The following is a 19,255-nucleotide window of genomic DNA, read 5'->3' on the forward strand; positions in this document are numbered from 1 at the left end:
CTACCACAAGAGCTTTTAAAATGGTTCAGAAGTTTTGGTACTACTTGTGGTCATAACTCTTCAACCCTAAGAAGACTACATCCATTTCTGTAATGATGAGAGGGAACAACCTCAAGTTGCACCAGGGGAGGTTTAGATTGGATATTAGGAAAAATTTCTTTACTGAAAGGGTGGTGAAGCACTGGAAGAGGCTGCCCATGGAAGTGGTGGAGTCTCCGTTCCTGGAGGCATTCAGAAAACATGTAGATGTGGTGCTTCAGGGCACGATTTAGCAGGCATGGTGGTGTTGGCCTTATGGTTGAACTGGATGATCTTAGAGGTCTTTTCCAATCTCAATGAATCTGTGACAATACTGGTATATTTTTTTTCTACTGTGTTACTAGTTCTCATTCTTCGAGACCCTAGTGAGGTAATTTGTGAAACTGCAACATACTAGTAATTGATATTTGAAAAACAGCTATACTGAGCTATCTGTCTGCTTTTGTTTATTATGTACAAGAACTAACTGTTAAAGCAATAGCAATTTTGAGCATTTGTAAGCGTACCACAGCTGATGCCTCCTTATTTACAACATCTCTAAGGGCATGCCTGGCCAGTTTTATGTGTTGATGAAGGGCCGTTGTTCTTTGATATGTGATAGCAAGTATAGGTCACATAACTGATGCTCAACTGTTGTTGTCAGCAATAAAGAAAGTTGCAAAGAAACTGAGAACTGCTTTTATACTTCAAAAACAACTTGATGGAAAATGCCACATGCTTCACCGATGTTACAACATACCAGTATTCAAGGGATTTATTTTGCGTGTCTGAAGCTTATGGCCAATGTAAGCACCTTGCAAATTGTTGGGAATAAAACTTGCTTATCCAACAGACTGAATGGAAAAGTCAATTCACTATGGTTGATCAACTGGAGGGAATTAATCCAAACTTGATATATTTTTCTCAGAATGATGGTTTTGTCCTAAATAAATGCAATTTTTCATTAAAGTTTAAAAAAACAGAAGATATCTTAATTTCAACACTTGGAGTCCTTACCTAATTAATGTTTAGAAACTGCAAACTTATGCCAAGTAGTCTGGTTTACTATTTCTGCTGTGTATTGCCACGTATCTGACAGAACTTTGGTTGTGTTTACCGTTTACCATTCACCACATTCTTCAACTATTTTTACAGTTTGTGTTCTTTTTGTTAACAAATAATTTGCTCTTTTGGAAGTTGTGCAACATTTCCATTCATTTTTTTTCAATGAGTTCTTTCCTTAATATTTTAACAAGTCAAAGTCATATTTTGCATACTTCAGACTTTCATACGAATCATACAGATACATTTTTAATCATAGAGAAGGACAAGTTTGTCTGTGGTAATGAGCCTATTAGTTAATCACTACTCCTAGGTACTTCCAGTAATTGTGTTCTTACCGTTAACAGAGATGTGTGAAATTCAGTGATGAAACAAATTATAAAGTATATGTACGTTTTGGGGGTTGTTTTTTCAGTCAAGATATTGTGTTGTTTTTACGGTACTGAAAGTGCTTCAGTCTTGTCTGTGTTTAGGAAATGTTACCCTAGTTGCTCAGGAGAAACTACTGTGAGTATTTGTTTTCTGAGTGCTGTCTGTAGAGAACAAGATTTTAATAGGGTTATTTTACTTCAATTTCTTCAGCGTTTGCCCTCGCTGAGTTGATTGACAATTCTCTGTCAGCTACATCCCGAAATACTGGTGTTCGGAGCATACAGATAAAATTGGTAAGATAGAAATATTCCACTTCCTTTCATGTGTAGTTTGCATTAGCGTTTTTTTCTTTTCTGGTCCTTCTTTGGTTTTTGTTATTTTTTCCCCAAAACAGTTATTTGATGACTCTCAAGGAAAACCTGCTGTTGCTGTGTTGGATAACGGAAGAGGAATGACTTCTAAACAGCTTAACAACTGGGCTGTATATAGATTGTCAAAGTTTACAAGACAAGGTGACTTCGAGAGGTTAGAAAGTTTTAATCATTTTTACAATTAGCAAACTCTGCAAAGGCTCACAGAATATCAAGCCGCCTCTATATTGACGCTTAGCTAAAACCTGTCATTCTATGACTGCATATAAATAGACACATTTTTTGTAGGTAGAAGACAGAAGCATCGTAACACAAAACTACTCTTCTAATGTTATGATACTATGATAACATTTTCTTTTCTCATGGTCTTTTCTAAGCTGTCTTTGACTTGCCTACATCCAGTTAGGGGCATTCTCTGTTCTGCTGAGATTTTTTTATAGTGTATTCAACTGTTACCTGAAAGCCTTTCAGTAGTGCATTAAGAGATGCATTCAATGTCTGTTATGCTTCTGGAATAATGGATACAGGATTTGGGTTTTCTTCTTCTTTTTTCTTACAGTTCTTGAGCTTTGATCACTTTTTAAATACCTTAAGCCTAAGACAGTAGATGTGAGGATGAGAATCACAATCTCAATCCTGATTAATTTGTCCTATTGTAAACTAGTCTAAAAAATAATGGGGCAGTGGAAAGTGGTGGTATATATGAGTAGGGATTTTTTTGTATTGGAAGCATCTCCAAATAGGACAACTAGTACCTATCAAACAGCTGAAGATAAGAGCATTAAAAGTGATTCTGGGTTGTCTCATCATTTGTAAAGAAATTCACTGCTTTCTGAAGTTGCTGTAGGTTAATTTAGTAACAGTAGAAATGCACAGTATTTTTAAGCTACAGGTTTAAACTCTGAGTTGATAGCATTCAGTGTGAAGATAGCTGTGAATTATACCAGGATACCTATCTACACCTTGTTTTCATTTAGAATTGCTATGATTTAAAACCAAATGTTTGTCCTGTAATTTACTTAAGCTAGGTAAGACTAAATCTACCAAAGCTGACTTAAATACATGGAGTTTAATTACTGGTCGCATTTGTATCTCTCTCCAAGACTGTGTTTAATAGTTAGATGATATTATTACCCAATTTGACTCAAAAGTATTTCTGATGTCAGAAAAATCAGACTTGCTTTGTAATCCATTTTCATTTGTAAAAGCTTCATAGTTAATGTCTTGCCATGGTCAAAGGGAAAGCACTGAGGGGATTTGCCTTTTACCTTCTACTGTTAAAACTCTTATTATTGCTGTTACCACAGTACCTATCACACAGACCTGTTGATCATGTCCCTATTGCAGAGTTAACAATAGAGTAAAGTTTTTTCAGAGTAGTAGTTCTTGTGTTAGATTCTCCTTGCCAAGTGTTTCTTGTCTTTCATCTGAACTTCAATGTAAAAATGTTGTACATAGATAGTAATAAACAAAAGAGTTATTCAAATGAAGCGGTTGAGCTTGTATGACTAAGATTTACTAGAAGGGACAGAACTGTCTTATAAGGTGACTTAGAGTTACTCTATTATGAAGATAAATACGTCAAGAATTTTAGGTATGTACAATTTCATGTTGCCATTATAATAGGTATAAAGTGAGAGATTAATGAACAAAGTGACTGCAGGAAGAATTTAATGCAAGCTGTTTAGATCAGAAGTTTCTTCTTTTTTTGAATTACATTTGCCTTCAGAAAATTTATTAAAGCCACTTTTATTTACCTTCAGTGATCATTCAGGATATGTACGTCCTTTGCCAGTGCCTCGTAGTTTAAACAGTGATATCTCTTATTTTGGAGTTGGAGGCAAACAAGCAGTATTCTTCGTTGGACAGTCTGCCAGAGTAAGTAAATGTCAATCTTTAACTCTATTTTAAAATGCTTTACATATTCGGCTTGTTATTGTCCTATTGTTTAATCACAGCATTGAACTATTTCATTATGTTCATTTTAAATCTTATTTTAAATACTGTTTCTGTAATGACAACAGATGATAAGCAAACCAACAGATTCTCAAGATGTTCATGAACTTGTCCTTTCTAAAGAGGATTTTGAAAAGAAGGAGAAAAACAAAGAAGCAATTTATAGTGGATTCATTCGAAACAGAAAGGTAAATAGCTTTAATGCTTTCTTTTTTTTAATTGAAGCTTTTCCCAGGTTCATGTGATATCACTGTGTAATATTCTTGTAATACTTATCTGTTAATATCTTATTAATCATTTGCACTCTGGAGTGTAGAAGGTTGTAATGGGAAACTTGAAGACACTATTGTAGGACTTTTTGCAATTGTTTTTTCAGTTTAGCTTAAAGAACAGAAATGCCATATAGTTTAACATATGAAGTTAAGAAAAATATTTTAAAATACTTCTCTAAGAACAGCAACTGTTTTGTTCTATATGAATCATATGTAAAAACGTCTGTTCTCTGAGGTAGTAAGGAATAAATTAGGGAAACAAACTATGCTTATGTAGAAGTACTTGAAGAACTGAACTGCATATGGAAGAAAAGTCCAGCCACATCAACAAAACCCAGTGGTTTCACGGATCTTCACAAATTTTGTAAAAGGAATTGACTATTTGGGTAAAAATGAAAATGAACTGTCCTGATGGTTTCCATGAAGAAGTAAAGCTTAAGCAAAAATCTGCAGGATATGGGAGGACGACTGAAAATAACTATTCTTGGCACATTTTTGAACAAGGAGGTACATATAGCAAAGGGTGCAGATGAGCATACGTGGTTGCTGTGTGTGACAAGGTAATCAGACCTTGATTATAGCCCATATCTTGTGGGATGTGTCAGCATTCTAGGCCTTTTGTATGTATGAGAAAGGAACAGAAGGTGAATAAGTTTGTTATGCCAGTCTTGGGTTATTGCCTTGCAACAAAGACTGAATTGTCAGAAACATACAAGTTTTATTTTTAATCTGTGTGCAGTAGAGATGAGAATGTAGAGTCACAGAAACAGAAACTGCAAACAAAAGCAGACAACCACTGTTTTTTATAGAGGGCGGAAATGTGTTCCTTCCTCATTTGATGTTAAAAACGGGAGAGTGGGGGGGATTGAAAAGTAGAAAATAAGCTAATAGTCATTAGTTGAAGGAAGCTAGCAGAAGAAGCGGGATAAATACGTAAAGAATTCAAGAAGGTGGTACAATGAACTATTTGAAGTGTTGTGGTGGTAATATAAAATGACAGTTAAGCTGATGCAGTTTGAAACAAAAAAATTGCAAGTGAATTTCTTTTAGAGGTAAAATTTACTTGTAAATATCCAGGAGGAGAGAGATGATTTTAAGTGATTAGAAGAATAACTCAACAGGTGTGGAGATAAAAGGAATCATATGGCAAAAATAGAAGCTGTAATGGATTAGTGCAACATGAGAAGAATAATTGAGTCTTCAAGGCTGAGTTACCAACTCTTCGTTGAGTTAGTAAAGGAAGTTACTTCTGCGGAAAAATCAACTTGTAATTGGCATCAAACTTCAGACATTCAGAACAAAGCCAGAACATCGAAGAAAAATGGCACTAATAGCACCTCAGCCAATCATCTTCTGTTGATGGATAATAAGCACCTATCCTTTCTGCACTCATTTCCGTGGACCATTTAATATTGCCAACAAGGAAATAGTACTTTTGTTGTTGAGATGGAAGCTAGGAATGTAGGGGAAAGCACCATAGCAGATGATCAAGCATAGTGGGAAGGCAACCAGAGAATTTGGGAACAACATATCAGAAGTATTTTAGTATGTTGTACAGGATCGCACTTGTTCAGCATCTGTGTGCAGCTTCTAGGTCATTGTTCAGGTCACACAGAGGTGAGGATTCTGGTGTTTCTTTATTATCTGTCATCTCATCACTGTCATAGAAACAGCCTCTTACTTGGATGAAATCAGCAAGACTCTTAGGTTTAAGAGTCTGTGCTGAGAGCAGAAGAAAGCATTTAAATAATTTCAGTCTTTTTTAATAAATTTCCCACAATTGCTTGAATAATCATTGGTTAGGGAGAGCTCTTTGATATTTTGGGGAAAAAAAGTCTTAACAGAACTCCCTTGACTAAATATTTCACCATCTACAGTTAGATGGGACCTGTCCTTTCACTGACTTGATATATTTCCTTTTTGCCTGTGTTCCAGCAAAACAAGACATGAAGCTGCATTTGCTACAGTGTGGAAAATTATATCTTCTCAGGTGTACCAATTGTTTTTGATTGCTATAAATATCTCAATCTTTGTATTAAAAATAGCTTCTTTTCTGGATGCACTGAATGTAGAGGATTATCCAGTGGTCTAGCATGAAGTGTGACACCAACTGCTATTTTTCTATGCAGCTTAGAAACCTAGTATCATGACAGTAATGTACATCCGTCTAGGAAAAGATGATCAGGACTTTACAGAATCAGGAATTTCTCTTTCTGTAGTAATACTGGATATTTCAGCTGGAACTGAGGATTTGCCCTTTCTCTTTAACAGCAAAAGCATGTTTCTGCCACTTCAATTTCTGTTACAGAAAGCATCTTATGAATTTAAAAGCAATTAATTTTTTTTTCTGGCTTGGTTTTCTTAAAGACTTATGTCATGTACAAAGAATAGTTCCATTTAGTGAATGATGTAACACAGTGCCATATTAAAGATGATGATGAGATGAGGTGAAAATTAACTGGATCAGGGTTGTCAGATTCTGTTTGTTGACTTTAATTTGGAAGGTTTTATTTTAAGCATTAATCCTTTCTGATACTTTGCCTTATGTGTGCTGTATTTTTTTCCTTTTCTGTTTTTAATTCCTTTTAAAGCTAGTAGAAGTTTGGAAATTCAGTTTACATTGTTGTTCTTATTATTGTGCTCTTATTTTTTTACTCTTTTTGTAGCCATGTGACTCTAGTCACATCACAAGTGATGATGAAAGATTTCTTCATAATTTAATATTAGAAGAAAGGGATAAAGCGAGTTTCACAGCAGTTATCATTACAGGTGTACAACAAGATCATATACAGTACTTGAAAAACTACTTTCATCTGTGGACAAGGCAACTGGCGTAAGTTGTTGATTAAGATTTGATTTAAATGTGGACTACTAACAAAGTCAGATAATTATAGATTACTTCTTTTTTTTACTTTTTGTGCTTAGTCATTGGCTTTATTCCTGATGAAACCAGTTGTGTTTTAGTAAAAATACGAGTTTATTTAGATTTTTGAAAATTATAATGTGCAATTTTGTAATTTTACTTTGAGATTTATTTGTCACTTAAAATGTATTTCAGACATATCTATCACTACTATATCCATGGACCAAAAGGAAATGAAACTAATGCTGTAACAAAAGACCTAAGCCCTTTCAACAACATTGACATCCAGGTAAGTATTAATTAAAATTCTAATTTGATGGCAACTTATTTCATATTGTGCCTGTTTCTGTTTAATCTTGCATTTTGAACTACAGCATTTTAAGATATGTATGTGATATAATTTCTAAAAAGTACTATTGTTTATCACTGCAGCATAAGAACTAAAGCATTTTGCTCTGGCAGTTAAGATAAATGTCACAAATGCTACTTACTGTAGTTTTTTTGGTCTAAGGAAAATCAACTTGTTTTATTTTTTTCTAGATTTCAATGTTTGAAAAAGGAAAAGTACCAAAGATAGTTAATCTTAGAGAGATCAAAGATGACATGCAGACATTATATATAAATACTGCATCAGATAGTTTTGAGTTTAAGGCACATGTAGAAGGAGAAGGTATAGTGGAAGGCATCATCCGATATCATCCTTTCCTGTACGATAAAGAAACATACCCTGATGATCCATGTTTTCCATCAAGTAAGTGAAATGTTTTGCTCGTTATCAGTCCTATTAGAGATGACCCTACTACTCTAAATGGACCGTTTAATAAGATAGAAACTAGAACAATTTAAATTGAGTGTAAATGGTTATCTAACTTGGGTTGTGGCAGAACAGAAGAGTTTACACCCTTTTGGATGAACAGTTTGTCTATTGTGTTGTTTGTGTGAACCTCATCTTAGATTTTGAAATAAGAGGGTGTTATATGAAAACTCTTACGGAATGCAGTCTGATTGAATAATTTCCTCTTTCCTGACTGTTAAATCTTTGCTTCAAGAAAGTAACAAAATGCCCACAGTTGGGTTCAAGAGACCCTAAATAAACTATGATACTAACTTCGGAATACTGCAGTCCGTAATTTCAAATTTGTTTTATCTGGTCTTGGTGAGTTTTCAGATGCTACGGTTTAGAAATAATTTGTGTTGGTGATTTGGTTTTTTTGGACAAAACAAATCTTGAGTTTAATTGTGACAAGATTTCATGACATTAGAAGCCCATCAGTTGAAACTAAGAGGAAAAAGTAATATTAATCCAAATTTGAAATCTGCAAATTTGAAATCTACCAAATTTGAAATCTGCAAATTTGGTAGATTTTTGTAATATTATTCAATCATTGTTCAAAATTTTTCCTTAGCTTTCCTTAGTTTTTTTGCTAGCTACTTCTTAATGAGGAAAATACAAACCTAATATTGTATATACTTAGCTTGATATCATGTGTACTGTTACTGTGCCTAACTTAATGTTTAAACCTTAATTTAGACTGCTCTGTGTTTTTATATTAAATCGGTATTTTAAAGAAATCTATTCATGGAGGTTGTCTCTTTTTTTAATCAAGAATTAAATGATGATGATGATGACGATGACTGCTTTATAATAGAAAAAGGTGCCAGAGGAAAAAGGCCTATTTTTGAATGTTTTTGGAATGGAAGATTAATACCATACACAACTGTTGAAGAGTAAGTGCTCATCTGTTTCTGCAATGTAAACCAATTTGTTTCTGTAGTGTAAAGCTGTCTTTATAAAAAAAAGGATTTCAGTGTCTTTCTTCTTTTGTTCAAGTTTTGAGTGGTGCGCTCCTCCAAAGAAGAGAGGATTGGCGCCAATTGAATGCTACAACAGAATTTCTGGTGCATTATTTACCAATGACAAGTTCCAGGTCAGCACAAACAAACTCACTTTCATGGATCTGGAGCTGAAGTTAAAGGATAAGAATACTCTGTTCACAAGAATGTTCAATGGACAGGTAATCATTTTTTCTGCTAAGTATTTCTTCATTGCAAAGTTTAATGCATGTAATATAGAAACCTTTACTCATTGGTCATTTTTTCATGTCACTGGATGCTGCCCAGTTTCTAAAGAACTTGGGCACTTTTGCAGGAGTTTGTAGCAGATGCTTCTCTCCATTTTAGTGAGCAGTAAAGATGACTCTTTAAATCTGAGAAAAAGAAGGTTTAGTTTTTTTCCTTTTACTTTCTTAAACAATGACTTCATCTAGTTGCTATATGACAGGTTTTGTGGAAAGACTCTTCGTTGAGGAATATGGATGCTGGGGGAAGTACTTTTTCTGGCTTGAAGTGTAGCTCTCCTAGAATTTTGTGGTGTTTTGAGGCTGAAGAATCCAGTCTTTTTGAATACAGTATTGCTGCATTCTTAGAATTGTTCATGCTCCTGAAGTTGTCAGACTGTAGTTTTGTAATACATTAATAATATGTATGTATTTTGTAATGTTTTTATAGGCACAGCGAATGAAAATTGACAGAGAATTTGCTTTGTGGCTCAAAGACTGTCATGAAAAATATGACAAACAGATAAAATTCACAGTCTTTAAAGGAATAACTACACGTTCTGATATACCATCCAAAAGAATGCAGAGCCCTTGGACAATGTATGCTGCAATAGAGTGGGATGGGAAGACATACAGAACTGGACAGCTGGTAAATTAGTTTCTTATTGGTGTTTTTTTGTTTTGTAATAGAGCATTTCAACTCCACAAAAGGCAAATACTATACATTTGATGCAGAAGTAATGTATTGACGCTAATGGATGTCTTCTCTTAACAGGTAAAAACTGTTAAGACTCTTCCAATATTCTATGGAAGTATTGAGAAGTTTTTTTTGTATGGAGACCATGATGGGGATATATTTGCCACTGGAGGAGAGGTTCAAATAGCTTTGGTAAGGCAAATATAAAAATGGGTTCACATACCGAGTATGCCAACAGAATCTTTAAACATAATCCTGGATCAGACTTGACTTTTAAAGAACTGCTGGAAATCATGGTGGGTTTTTTGAGATTCAGCAATCTAGAAATAATCAAGCTGGTTACTCTAGTTACTCTAGTTTTAATGTAAATATCTGAAAGTTACTATTCATTATCAATGATCTGATTTATTTAAATTTGCATATGAAGTAAAGTATCGCAGTTGGTATTAATAGTATCGTGCAGCCATTCTTAACTATTGTGATTTCAGCAAATGTTAGAATAGTTTCCTGTAGTGTTATCAGGTAGTATTTGTTAGCATATTGTGTTATCTTTATATTTACTTGTCTAGTCCCTTGATAGAGAGCTATTTCTCCGCTGACATATTATAGTGTGGTTGTTTATACCTGCACTCAATGTTTTTGGTTTTTTTTTAGGAACCTCAGGCATTGTATGCTGAAATGAAAACTATTCCAATCTCAAAACTTGACAGAACAGTGTCTGAAAAAGCTGTTAAAAAATACATAGAGGATGAAATGGCAAGGTAAACCCTAAATTGTAATTATTTACTTGTGGAGTACCTAATAACAGTTTTAGTATTTCTTTAGGAACAAAAAAAGTTCAGTTTTAATCCCTAATGAGATAGCAGTCAGCTGTTTCAGTAGAAATAAGAAACCCTAGAACTCTAAATCGGGAAGAATTTTGGGGGGATTGGGGTTGTTTGTTGTTCTTTGGGGTTTTTTTTTTTTAAAGAAAACAGCTTCATGTATATTCTACTAAAGGTAAATTAACCTGATTTAAACTGTTCGTTCTTTATCTTTCACTAGACTTCCTGACAAATTATCAGTAACATGGCCTGAAGGAGATGAGTTATTGCCAAATGAAACAAGATTTGCTGGCACACCAATAGGTATACCTTTTTCTTCCAAATACTAAAAAGTAAAATGTAGATTTAAAAATATATTATGCGCTCTTTTATAAAAAAAATAAAAAATCACTTATATTACACAGCATATTTTAAAAGTCCATTTTTCCTTTTAAATACAGGAGCTTTAAGAATAGAAATTTTGAATAAAAAAGGAGAAGCAATGCAAAAACTTCCAGGTACAAGCCACGGAGGTTCAAAGAAACTTCTGGTTGAACTCAAGGTTATTTTACATAGTAAGTTTTCCAGTATATTTAACTGAGTCTGTATTATTTTAAAAAATAATAATGGATAATGTATTTATTTGTGTACATGCATATAATACATGTTAGAATTTGATAGAAAATATCCCATCAGAGCATATGGTACTCCAAAGCCACATTTCAGGAAAATGACAGTTGCTTCAATGCTAAATGTTTAATGTCTTTATGCTTATGATTACATCTTCTGTCAAATCTAAGGAAGACCTGTTAGTTCTAGATTGTCTACTTAATATGCATAAGAACATGGTTAAAATGGACAGTCTTTCTGCAATAAATGTAGCAACTCATGTGAGCTGTGTAAAAGTAGGGACCAGGCTTGTTTAGCATCTGACGTAAAGTCACTTCAGAATTTAAAGAAATCAAATTTCTTGTGAGCTACTCTTTTGTGGGTTTTGTTTTATGGGTGCTTCACTTGATATTCTTACATTGCACTTGTTGGAGAATTACATTCTGTCTGAGGCAGCTGAAATTACTCAGTTGTGTGTTGAACGCAGAATTGGAAGGCTAAATTCTCTGAAAACTCTGGTCAAATATATATCTGAAATTTACAGAAATTTAAAATCTTGTTTGCTTTGTTTCTTTACATATGGAATGTAGAAATCTAATTCCTTTGTCTGATAAGAGTTGTAAAAGTACTCCTTTGAAGCACTGGGGTTACTGCAGTGATACATGTCAAAGGAAAGCAAACAGAAGTGTCTTAGCTTCAGTTTAATATATGTGTGATAAGACTAAGCACAATATTTTAATGGCACTTGTTGCATGGGGACTGTTTGCTGTTCATACCCATTGCCCGAGGTAGTGTACTGGGGCATAAAGAGGTTGGAATTAAAAAATCCAGTTTCACATAATACAAACTGTGTTTGCCAATAGCCTGGGGCACAGATTAGTGTTTGACAAGCTTAACTAATAGACCATCCTGACTTATGGATGTATAAACTTTAAAGTGACATGGTGTTTCTCTTGTGTTTTGTCAGTTGTGTTGCTAGGAGAAATAGAACTAAGTTTGCCCATTGCCTCTGATTACTGAAAAGTCTGTCTTCGAACCTTTCATGTCTCCTGACGAATTCATTGATGGAAGTTTGTACTTGGAAATTTTTTTACTGCTTCCTATCTTAGCTTCTGTTTCTAGTCAATTTAGGAATCTCCCTGTTCTGCACCAGAACTCTTTAAGCAAGAGTTTGAGCATGACATACATGTCAAAACTCAAACCCCTAGTCTTTTTTATAATATAAAGCTTTTATTTGTACTGAAGTGGTTACAGCCCCATGAAGGCCATCAGCAAACATCTTGTAATGTACTAGAAGTTTCTCTTTTTTTCGTAAGAGTGGAATACCTGGCAAAATACGCTGTGGACTGCCAAGAGAGTTGAGCTATGATGAACTTCTTATCTGGTCTGTTACTGGGGACCTTTATACAAGGCAGTTCAAAATTAGCATTTCAATTAGAGTTGAGAGAATGATAAAGACGAGGGGGTCTGATGGGGATAAAAGGAGCTGCCAAAGTAAAGGGTGGAATATCAGAAGAACCTAGACTGTGAGAAACTTCTTTTCCTGGCCTTGTGAGGAGCACTTTGTCCAAATTTTGGACAAAGGAATTGGGGGCTGTCAAGGCAGCTGGGGTATGAGAAATTATTTTTAATCTGGTCCATGAAGAGGTGGGACTTATAAGGTTTGACCAGAAAATAAGGTTATAGGTCAGAGCTGAGAGAAAGAGAAAGCTGAAAGGTCTAGGCGGAGCAGGAACGTGTAGGGGCTACCAAATGAAAGAGTAGGATAAGGAGAAAGAGGCTGTCTAAGGGAGGCATAGACTGCCAGGAGAACAAGCCTGTGAGGTTGTGGGTTTTTCGGTTTTGCTTGTTTTGCTTGTTTGGATGTGTTTTTTCCCATCAGCAGGTTGTATGTCTCAGGCTCGCTCTAAAATTTCAGGTTAAGGTTGATGCAAGGAGGCTGCTAGGAAAGAGGGGGCTACTGGGAAAGCTGAGTTTTGAGAATCTTTTTCAAAGTCATGCCTGTGTGGTTTTGTCTAAGTGAGGCTGAGAAATAAGCGTTTCCATCCCAGATTATTCTTAAATCACTCCTGATTACTCAATTAAATTGCAGATACCACTGTCAAAATACTCAAATAGGTGCTGTGGCAATAGCAGGGTATCTTTTCAGTTCTTTTGAGCTCTTCAACAAACTGTTTTCATCACTGAAGTATTTATTTAAGAAGTAAGTTGATTGCTTTTCTCATCAAGCAATTGTATTGGCATTTCCCTCCTGTAAATCACAACGGGGGATGGTCTTCAGATGCATCTCCCCATGCACCATTGAGTTCTTTCAGTTGAGCTAGGCTGTGGCTATTTTAAAGATGACATTAGAAACAAAATGACAGATTTTTTTTTTTGCCCCCTGTGTCTATGTATTCTATGGATTTACATTATAACCATAGCAGGAACCTTTAGTTACTATGTATTATATATGGAAAGCTTGTTCCTATAAGAAGCAAACTTTAGTGCCTATTAATACTCTGAGTAAAAGTTACCTTGTTTCTCTAGAGCAGCATTTGCTTCCAAACGGTTTCAGACAATAAACAAACCTTCCTCCTCCCTCTCCTCCGGGCAACATTGAATGAGAATTCTTTTCTGCTTGATGAAAACCAAACAAATTTAAATAATTTAGCTCAGCCATGTATTTTTTTGCAAAATCCTACCATGTCTCTAAAAATTTAATTTCATGTGTGTTTGTGGTAGTCATAGTTTGCACCAAGTGCAGCCTTCAGTATCTTGATGATTGTAGGGATACTGGTAAAATTGATAAATGTGTTTGTGTGGAGTTGTCCAGGAAATAGCATGGTGGTTAGGAAGTACTAATGATGCTTTCTAGCAAAACAACAGAGGGCAGTTCGTTAATCACTACTAATAGGAAGTGTCTGAAGGATTTTTCATCTACTAAAGGAAAAAAACTGAGAAATTCCCAAGAAAGTTCTAAATCTTTGTATGTGGCTCCACCGGTATAATTTAGTCTTGTTCAAATAAAACATCAGGATGCTTTTTCATCACAGAGACCACAAGAACAGCTTTGGATATACCTGATAACTTTCTTGTGTAGATCCACACTTGGGATTGTCTCCTCTTTCAGAAGAGAATATCAGAACATAACAGCCCTACCTTTAAAAGCCAGGGTTTTCTCATTTGTTCTCTTCCAAAATCCCATTTGATTAATTGTCATCTTTTCGTATCACTAAACACAGAATTATTAGACTTTCTTAATTTCTAGATAATTTTCTGCCTTAAACTGTCTGTCTGTCTTGAGGCAATATAAGAAGAAAGGTGTGCATCTTGCATAATACAGAGAGACTTCTCAGTTTAACTTGGTGGCAGTTGACACTGCAACAGCAAAAATGCACTCACTTTAGAAGTCAGTTTTCTCAGTGTTAGGAACTACCTAAGGTGGAAAAAATAATGATACAGGAAACCGTATTAGCTCTTACTACAAAGCTACTCATGTTATGTATGCAATTTGGTGCAAGAACAGGATCTGTAACAGATATACTTTGCTCTAGAACATTATATATTTTTACTAGATTTCTTTTTGTTCTTTATGGTCTTATTGGATCACATTTTGTATTTATTCTAAATTATATTTTTAAGGAATATATCAATGCCTCTTGTATTTTCAAACAATAAATCTCATTCTTGTATTTATCTTGGGTTATAGAACCAGTCACTGAAAAATTGCCCTAGTGTTTCAGTGTATTCTCTTTCTGGATGTGTCATAGTGCTGCAGAGGTGTTTATAAAGACACTTACAAGAATTAGGGGCAAAAAAGCAGTGTTCTTTTTTCCTTGATTATACCTTCAGACAGCTGCATGTTTTTACCATTGCTCTCATTTAAGTGAATTCGTGATGGTAATTTGTCAAGTTGATCAGTAGCCACTGTGGAGTGCACAGCTTACAAGTGCTCAGACTTAGGAGGGAACCTATAGAGCTAATAACATTAAACTTCACAAACCTACTGCTTTGAGTTTAATGTGTTTGAGGCTAGCAATTTTTAATTAAAATAGGATTAGGTATGGAATTTATTTTTTTTTGCTGTGATCAACATGATTAATTGTGAAGCTGAATTTATGTTTATTATATTTAGAAGTGGTAGTAATTATAATGAATTATAGTAATACTTGAAAAAAAACAAGAATTATGGCACAAAACCTAAATGCATGTATCTAATTGTTTTTCAGCACCTACTGGGAATAAAGAAATAATTTCCCATATCAGTCAACATGGAGGCAAATGGCCATACTGGTTTAAGAAAATGGGTAAGTTCACATATGCAATATTTTGAGTTTATTTATGATTTTACATTTTTTGGATTTCTAATTGTTTTTATATTTCTGATTAGAAAATCTTCAGAAACTTGGGAATTACACCTTGAAACTGCAAGTAGTATTGAATGAAAGTAATGCAGACACTTATGCAGGAAGGCCTCTACCATCTAAAACATTTAAATTTACTATTATAGGTAAGAATTCCAGTGATGCTAATTTTTTCTGCTTCTATTGTTTGTTTGATTCATTGCATATAAAAATTATTCATATTTTAGTTGAGAGTCACTTTCAGCACTGAAAATCAGCATTTGCATATCAGATATTAAGTATTTTCAGGAAAAAAAATTTGTCTAATAGGTTTTGATCTCACGTATAATGTGTTAGCTCTGTTCTAAAGTCAGTAAAGCGTTGATGGAATAAAAAACTTTTCCTTGATGTGAACTTTCTTAAATATACTTAATAAAAATAGACTTATACTTAATTAGATTCTCCTTATTTCCTCATGCCATTGGCTATTTAAAGTCTTTCATAAAACTAGTATTCATTAGGCCAACTTTCATTCGTAAACTACAGAGAAACGTGTTCAAAAATGGATTACTATGTCCAGTTTGGGGTGCATTTCATTACAACACAGAGACATGGACATACTGGAGAGACTCCAGCAAAGGGTCATGAAGATGAAGGGACTGAAGCATCCCTCATGTGAAGGAAACTTGGGAGACCTGGGGCTGTTCCACCTGGAGAAGATTTGTGGGGATCTTACCAGTGTCTATAAACACTTGAAGGGAGGGTGTGAAGAAGGTGGAGCCAGGCTTTTTTCAGTGGTGCCCGGTGACAGCACCAGAGGCATGGACATGTTCCCTCTGAACATCAGGAAATGCTTCTTCACTGTGAGGGTGACCAGGCACTGGCACAAGTTGCCAAACAGGTTCTGGAGTCTCCATTCTTGGGGTTATTTAAAAGCCATCTTGACAAGTTCTTGGGCTGTAGGTGGCCTTGCTTAACCCAGGTGCATTGGACAACTGTTTTGTGGACTTTATCTACAAGAGGGACAAGGAAGGGTGAAGACAGGAAATGCTACTTCCTTTGCATTTAATATTACAACGCATGCTTTTATCAATGGATGCTTTTATCATGAGTTCGGGGGGGTAGAGATAGCCTTTGTTTCTGGAAGATCAGTTGAAAATAGATACTTTCAGTAGCCTCACTTTTTTCCACAAAGCCTAGAGACTTGGAATGCAAACTATTGGGGCAGAAAAAAATTCTTTGTAGCATATTCTTCTAAAAGCTTCTGCAAAATTATTATTGGCAAAATAGAAGGAGATATTCTTGTATGATAATACTTAAAAAAATGTTTGGCATTACTTTAAAAGATTAATTATTTAAAACTATGTCTGAAAACCTGGCATTGAAGTCTCAAGGTACTTCTGTGAGATTCCAAGAAAAGAAAACCAAAATATCTTTCTCCGAAAGAATACATCAGTGAACCCTGTCTGCTCCTTCTTTTTCTCTGTTTATGGAAGCAAAAAGTGATTCTTGAAAGTTACTAAGTTGCATTTTTGTATTCTAAAAGTTATTTTTCAATAGTATTGTGGCTTTCCCCAGCATGGCGGCCTTCAATTAAATGTTCCTTCAGCCATAGCAACTGAAATGAACACGTCTCTTCAGAAAGGAATATATACCCTAAAAATCTAAGGCACTAATAGGTTGGTACTTTTTCACACAAGAAGGACCAAAAGCAACTTTTGCTATCTATTGCTGCTTTTTCAACTAGACAAAAGATAATTTGACATTTTTAGTGTCTTCAGTCTTGAAGAGTGAATCAATCTTTCAGGTCTTTATTTTTGCAATGTTTTGTGTTGTTTTAGAGGCAGCCATACTCATGCTCGTTATTCTAAAATATTATAATTTGTGTGACATTTATATGTATAATCTAAAAATCCAGAGATGGAAAATTAAAATCAAAGCAGATATCAACAGCGCCTTTGTCTGAGAAACAAATTATTTTACTTCTCTAGCAGCAAGTTCTTATTCAGTGTTTACAGTTGTTCTTGGTAAGCTAAAAATAATTATCAAATCAGAACTGAACTTTCTAAGTCAATCTAAATTTTGTGGTTTTAATTCGGACGTTCTTTTTGGTAGCTATTTACTGTGACAAGACAGAAGTTCTTTCACTGTAAATAAAATTCTAAACATTGTAAGGTTGAGATCTTATTGTTAAAAATTATTTTAGTGGTTACAATATAAGGTAACATTTTCTGTCCTCCCATGATTTTCACATCTCTTGTGCAAAAGGCGCTCTGAGATAATGATATCTGTAGATAGAGAAAGTAGTTGTTAATTTGAGTTGAGAATAATTTGATAGGACATCTGTCTACCATTTAGCTCAGCACTGCATTGCTGCTATGTTCAAAGGCTGCTTGTCCAACACAGTTTTATTCCACATAACATTACTCTGATCTACAGGCTCCCAGTTGTACTGCTCTTTTTGGTCTCATTTTTTAGTGTCTGATAGGAGGCAGTCTGGCAGAGCCACATTTCACAGGAAGGATGCATTCAGATTTCTTTTTCAAATGCCTGTCATTACTCTTCTCTGTCTCTCAAATTTGAGACAGTTTTAGAACAAAAATGTTTTGATTTTGTTTGACCAGAATTAAAGCAATTAAATGCTTAAGAAAAGCTGTCCGCTTTAAGGTGCTGTATTGGTGTTCAAAGTACTCAGGAAGTTTTGACTGTTCTGTTATGTTTCTATTAGCATAGTCTATTGCTGTTTTGTTTTAACTATTATTTTTATGTTAGTGTAATTTAAAAAAAGAAGTTCAATCAATAAACCATGATTTGGTTATGAGTATTCTGAACAGCCTGTTTACTTATAGGTAGAAAGCCATTTGACTTAATTGCAGCCTTAATTAGGAAAAAGCCAATGAACACACATAATTCCTTAAAAAAATTTATTTTTTCTCTTAGAGGGCAAACCAGAGAAATTTTCAGTGGGTCTTTTGGAGCTTCCTTTTCGAGTTGGAGTACCTTTTAATATTCCTTTGGAATTGCAGGATGAATTTGGTCACGCAACACAGTTACCATCTGGCATTAAACCAGTTCTTGAAGCTAGGTAATTCAACCATGTCCATTATTAGCAGTACTGTTGTTGTTGTTGTTATTTGTCCTTACTTCATGTGACATTAATACAGTAATTCTTTGTGGGTTTTCTGAGTAATACACTGGGTTCTTTTCATGTGAATTAACTGCATTTTTGCTTTTATTTTCATAAGAATATCTGAAAGCATTTTGTATATTAGAAGTGTTTATTTTTAAATTGATTTGTTTAATATGTATTTTTCAAGTGGATTGACATTGAAGTATCAAGACATAACTCCAGGAACGAAGTGCGTCATTAAGGGTGTCACTGCTAAAGGCTGTGTAAATAGTTGCCAAGGCAAGGTAGGCTGATGAATTTAAACTTGAAGTAACATATTTTAAAAAAAGAACAACGTCTAAGCAAATAATGTTTGTGTAAAATGTATTGTCGCTTATTGTTATCCAAGTTTGGTTTACACTAGTGACTGCAGGTATTTCTTGGGATATTTTCAAATGATCTCTTGCAGCTCTACCTGAAGCAGTTTCCTACAGCAACACTCTGTTAGCTGATGAGACTGGAGCTGGAGGGGCTGGGCAGCACATGGGTGTGTGGCTGAGTGCATCAAGCATGTTAAATCTTCTGTCTTACTTTAAACTGGTGCAGAAATTGTTTTAAGCCAAATCATCCTGGTGGCTATTGCACTGAAATAGCATAGGGAACATGGAAATATTTCGTTCTTGGAGTTGAGATGATGAATCTTTCCTAGACATTTCCAAAATACTGTTTTCACTTCTGTAG

General features: G+C 34.7%; 1 protein-coding gene across 2 annotated transcripts in view; it reads left to right on the forward strand.

Moving 5' to 3' along the window:
* SMCHD1 (structural maintenance of chromosomes flexible hinge domain containing 1) overlaps positions 1 to 19,255 on the forward strand; it is an 85,912-nt gene that overhangs the window by 22,269 nt on the left and 44,388 nt on the right. For both annotated transcript variants that reach the window (XM_054059492.1, XM_054059493.1), the window contains exons 4-21: positions 1,663 to 1,745; positions 1,847 to 1,977; positions 3,587 to 3,701; positions 3,848 to 3,967; positions 6,718 to 6,884; positions 7,110 to 7,203; positions 7,455 to 7,665; positions 8,522 to 8,642; positions 8,746 to 8,929; positions 9,423 to 9,620; positions 9,747 to 9,860; positions 10,323 to 10,429; positions 10,713 to 10,795; positions 10,933 to 11,046; positions 15,292 to 15,369; positions 15,453 to 15,572; positions 18,346 to 18,490; positions 18,723 to 18,819. In XM_054059492.1, the coding sequence (XP_053915467.1) occupies positions 1,663 to 1,745; positions 1,847 to 1,977; positions 3,587 to 3,701; positions 3,848 to 3,967; positions 6,718 to 6,884; positions 7,110 to 7,203; positions 7,455 to 7,665; positions 8,522 to 8,642; positions 8,746 to 8,929; positions 9,423 to 9,620; positions 9,747 to 9,860; positions 10,323 to 10,429; positions 10,713 to 10,795; positions 10,933 to 11,046; positions 15,292 to 15,369; positions 15,453 to 15,572; positions 18,346 to 18,490; positions 18,723 to 18,819 (2,282 nt within the window). The remainder of the gene's footprint in view (positions 1 to 1,662; positions 1,746 to 1,846; positions 1,978 to 3,586; positions 3,702 to 3,847; positions 3,968 to 6,717; positions 6,885 to 7,109; positions 7,204 to 7,454; positions 7,666 to 8,521; positions 8,643 to 8,745; positions 8,930 to 9,422; positions 9,621 to 9,746; positions 9,861 to 10,322; positions 10,430 to 10,712; positions 10,796 to 10,932; positions 11,047 to 15,291; positions 15,370 to 15,452; positions 15,573 to 18,345; positions 18,491 to 18,722; positions 18,820 to 19,255) is intronic.

This window comes from Cuculus canorus, chromosome 2, assembly GCF_017976375.1.
Source record: "Cuculus canorus isolate bCucCan1 chromosome 2, bCucCan1.pri, whole genome shotgun sequence".
Taxonomy (NCBI): domain Eukaryota; kingdom Metazoa; phylum Chordata; class Aves; order Cuculiformes; family Cuculidae; genus Cuculus; species Cuculus canorus.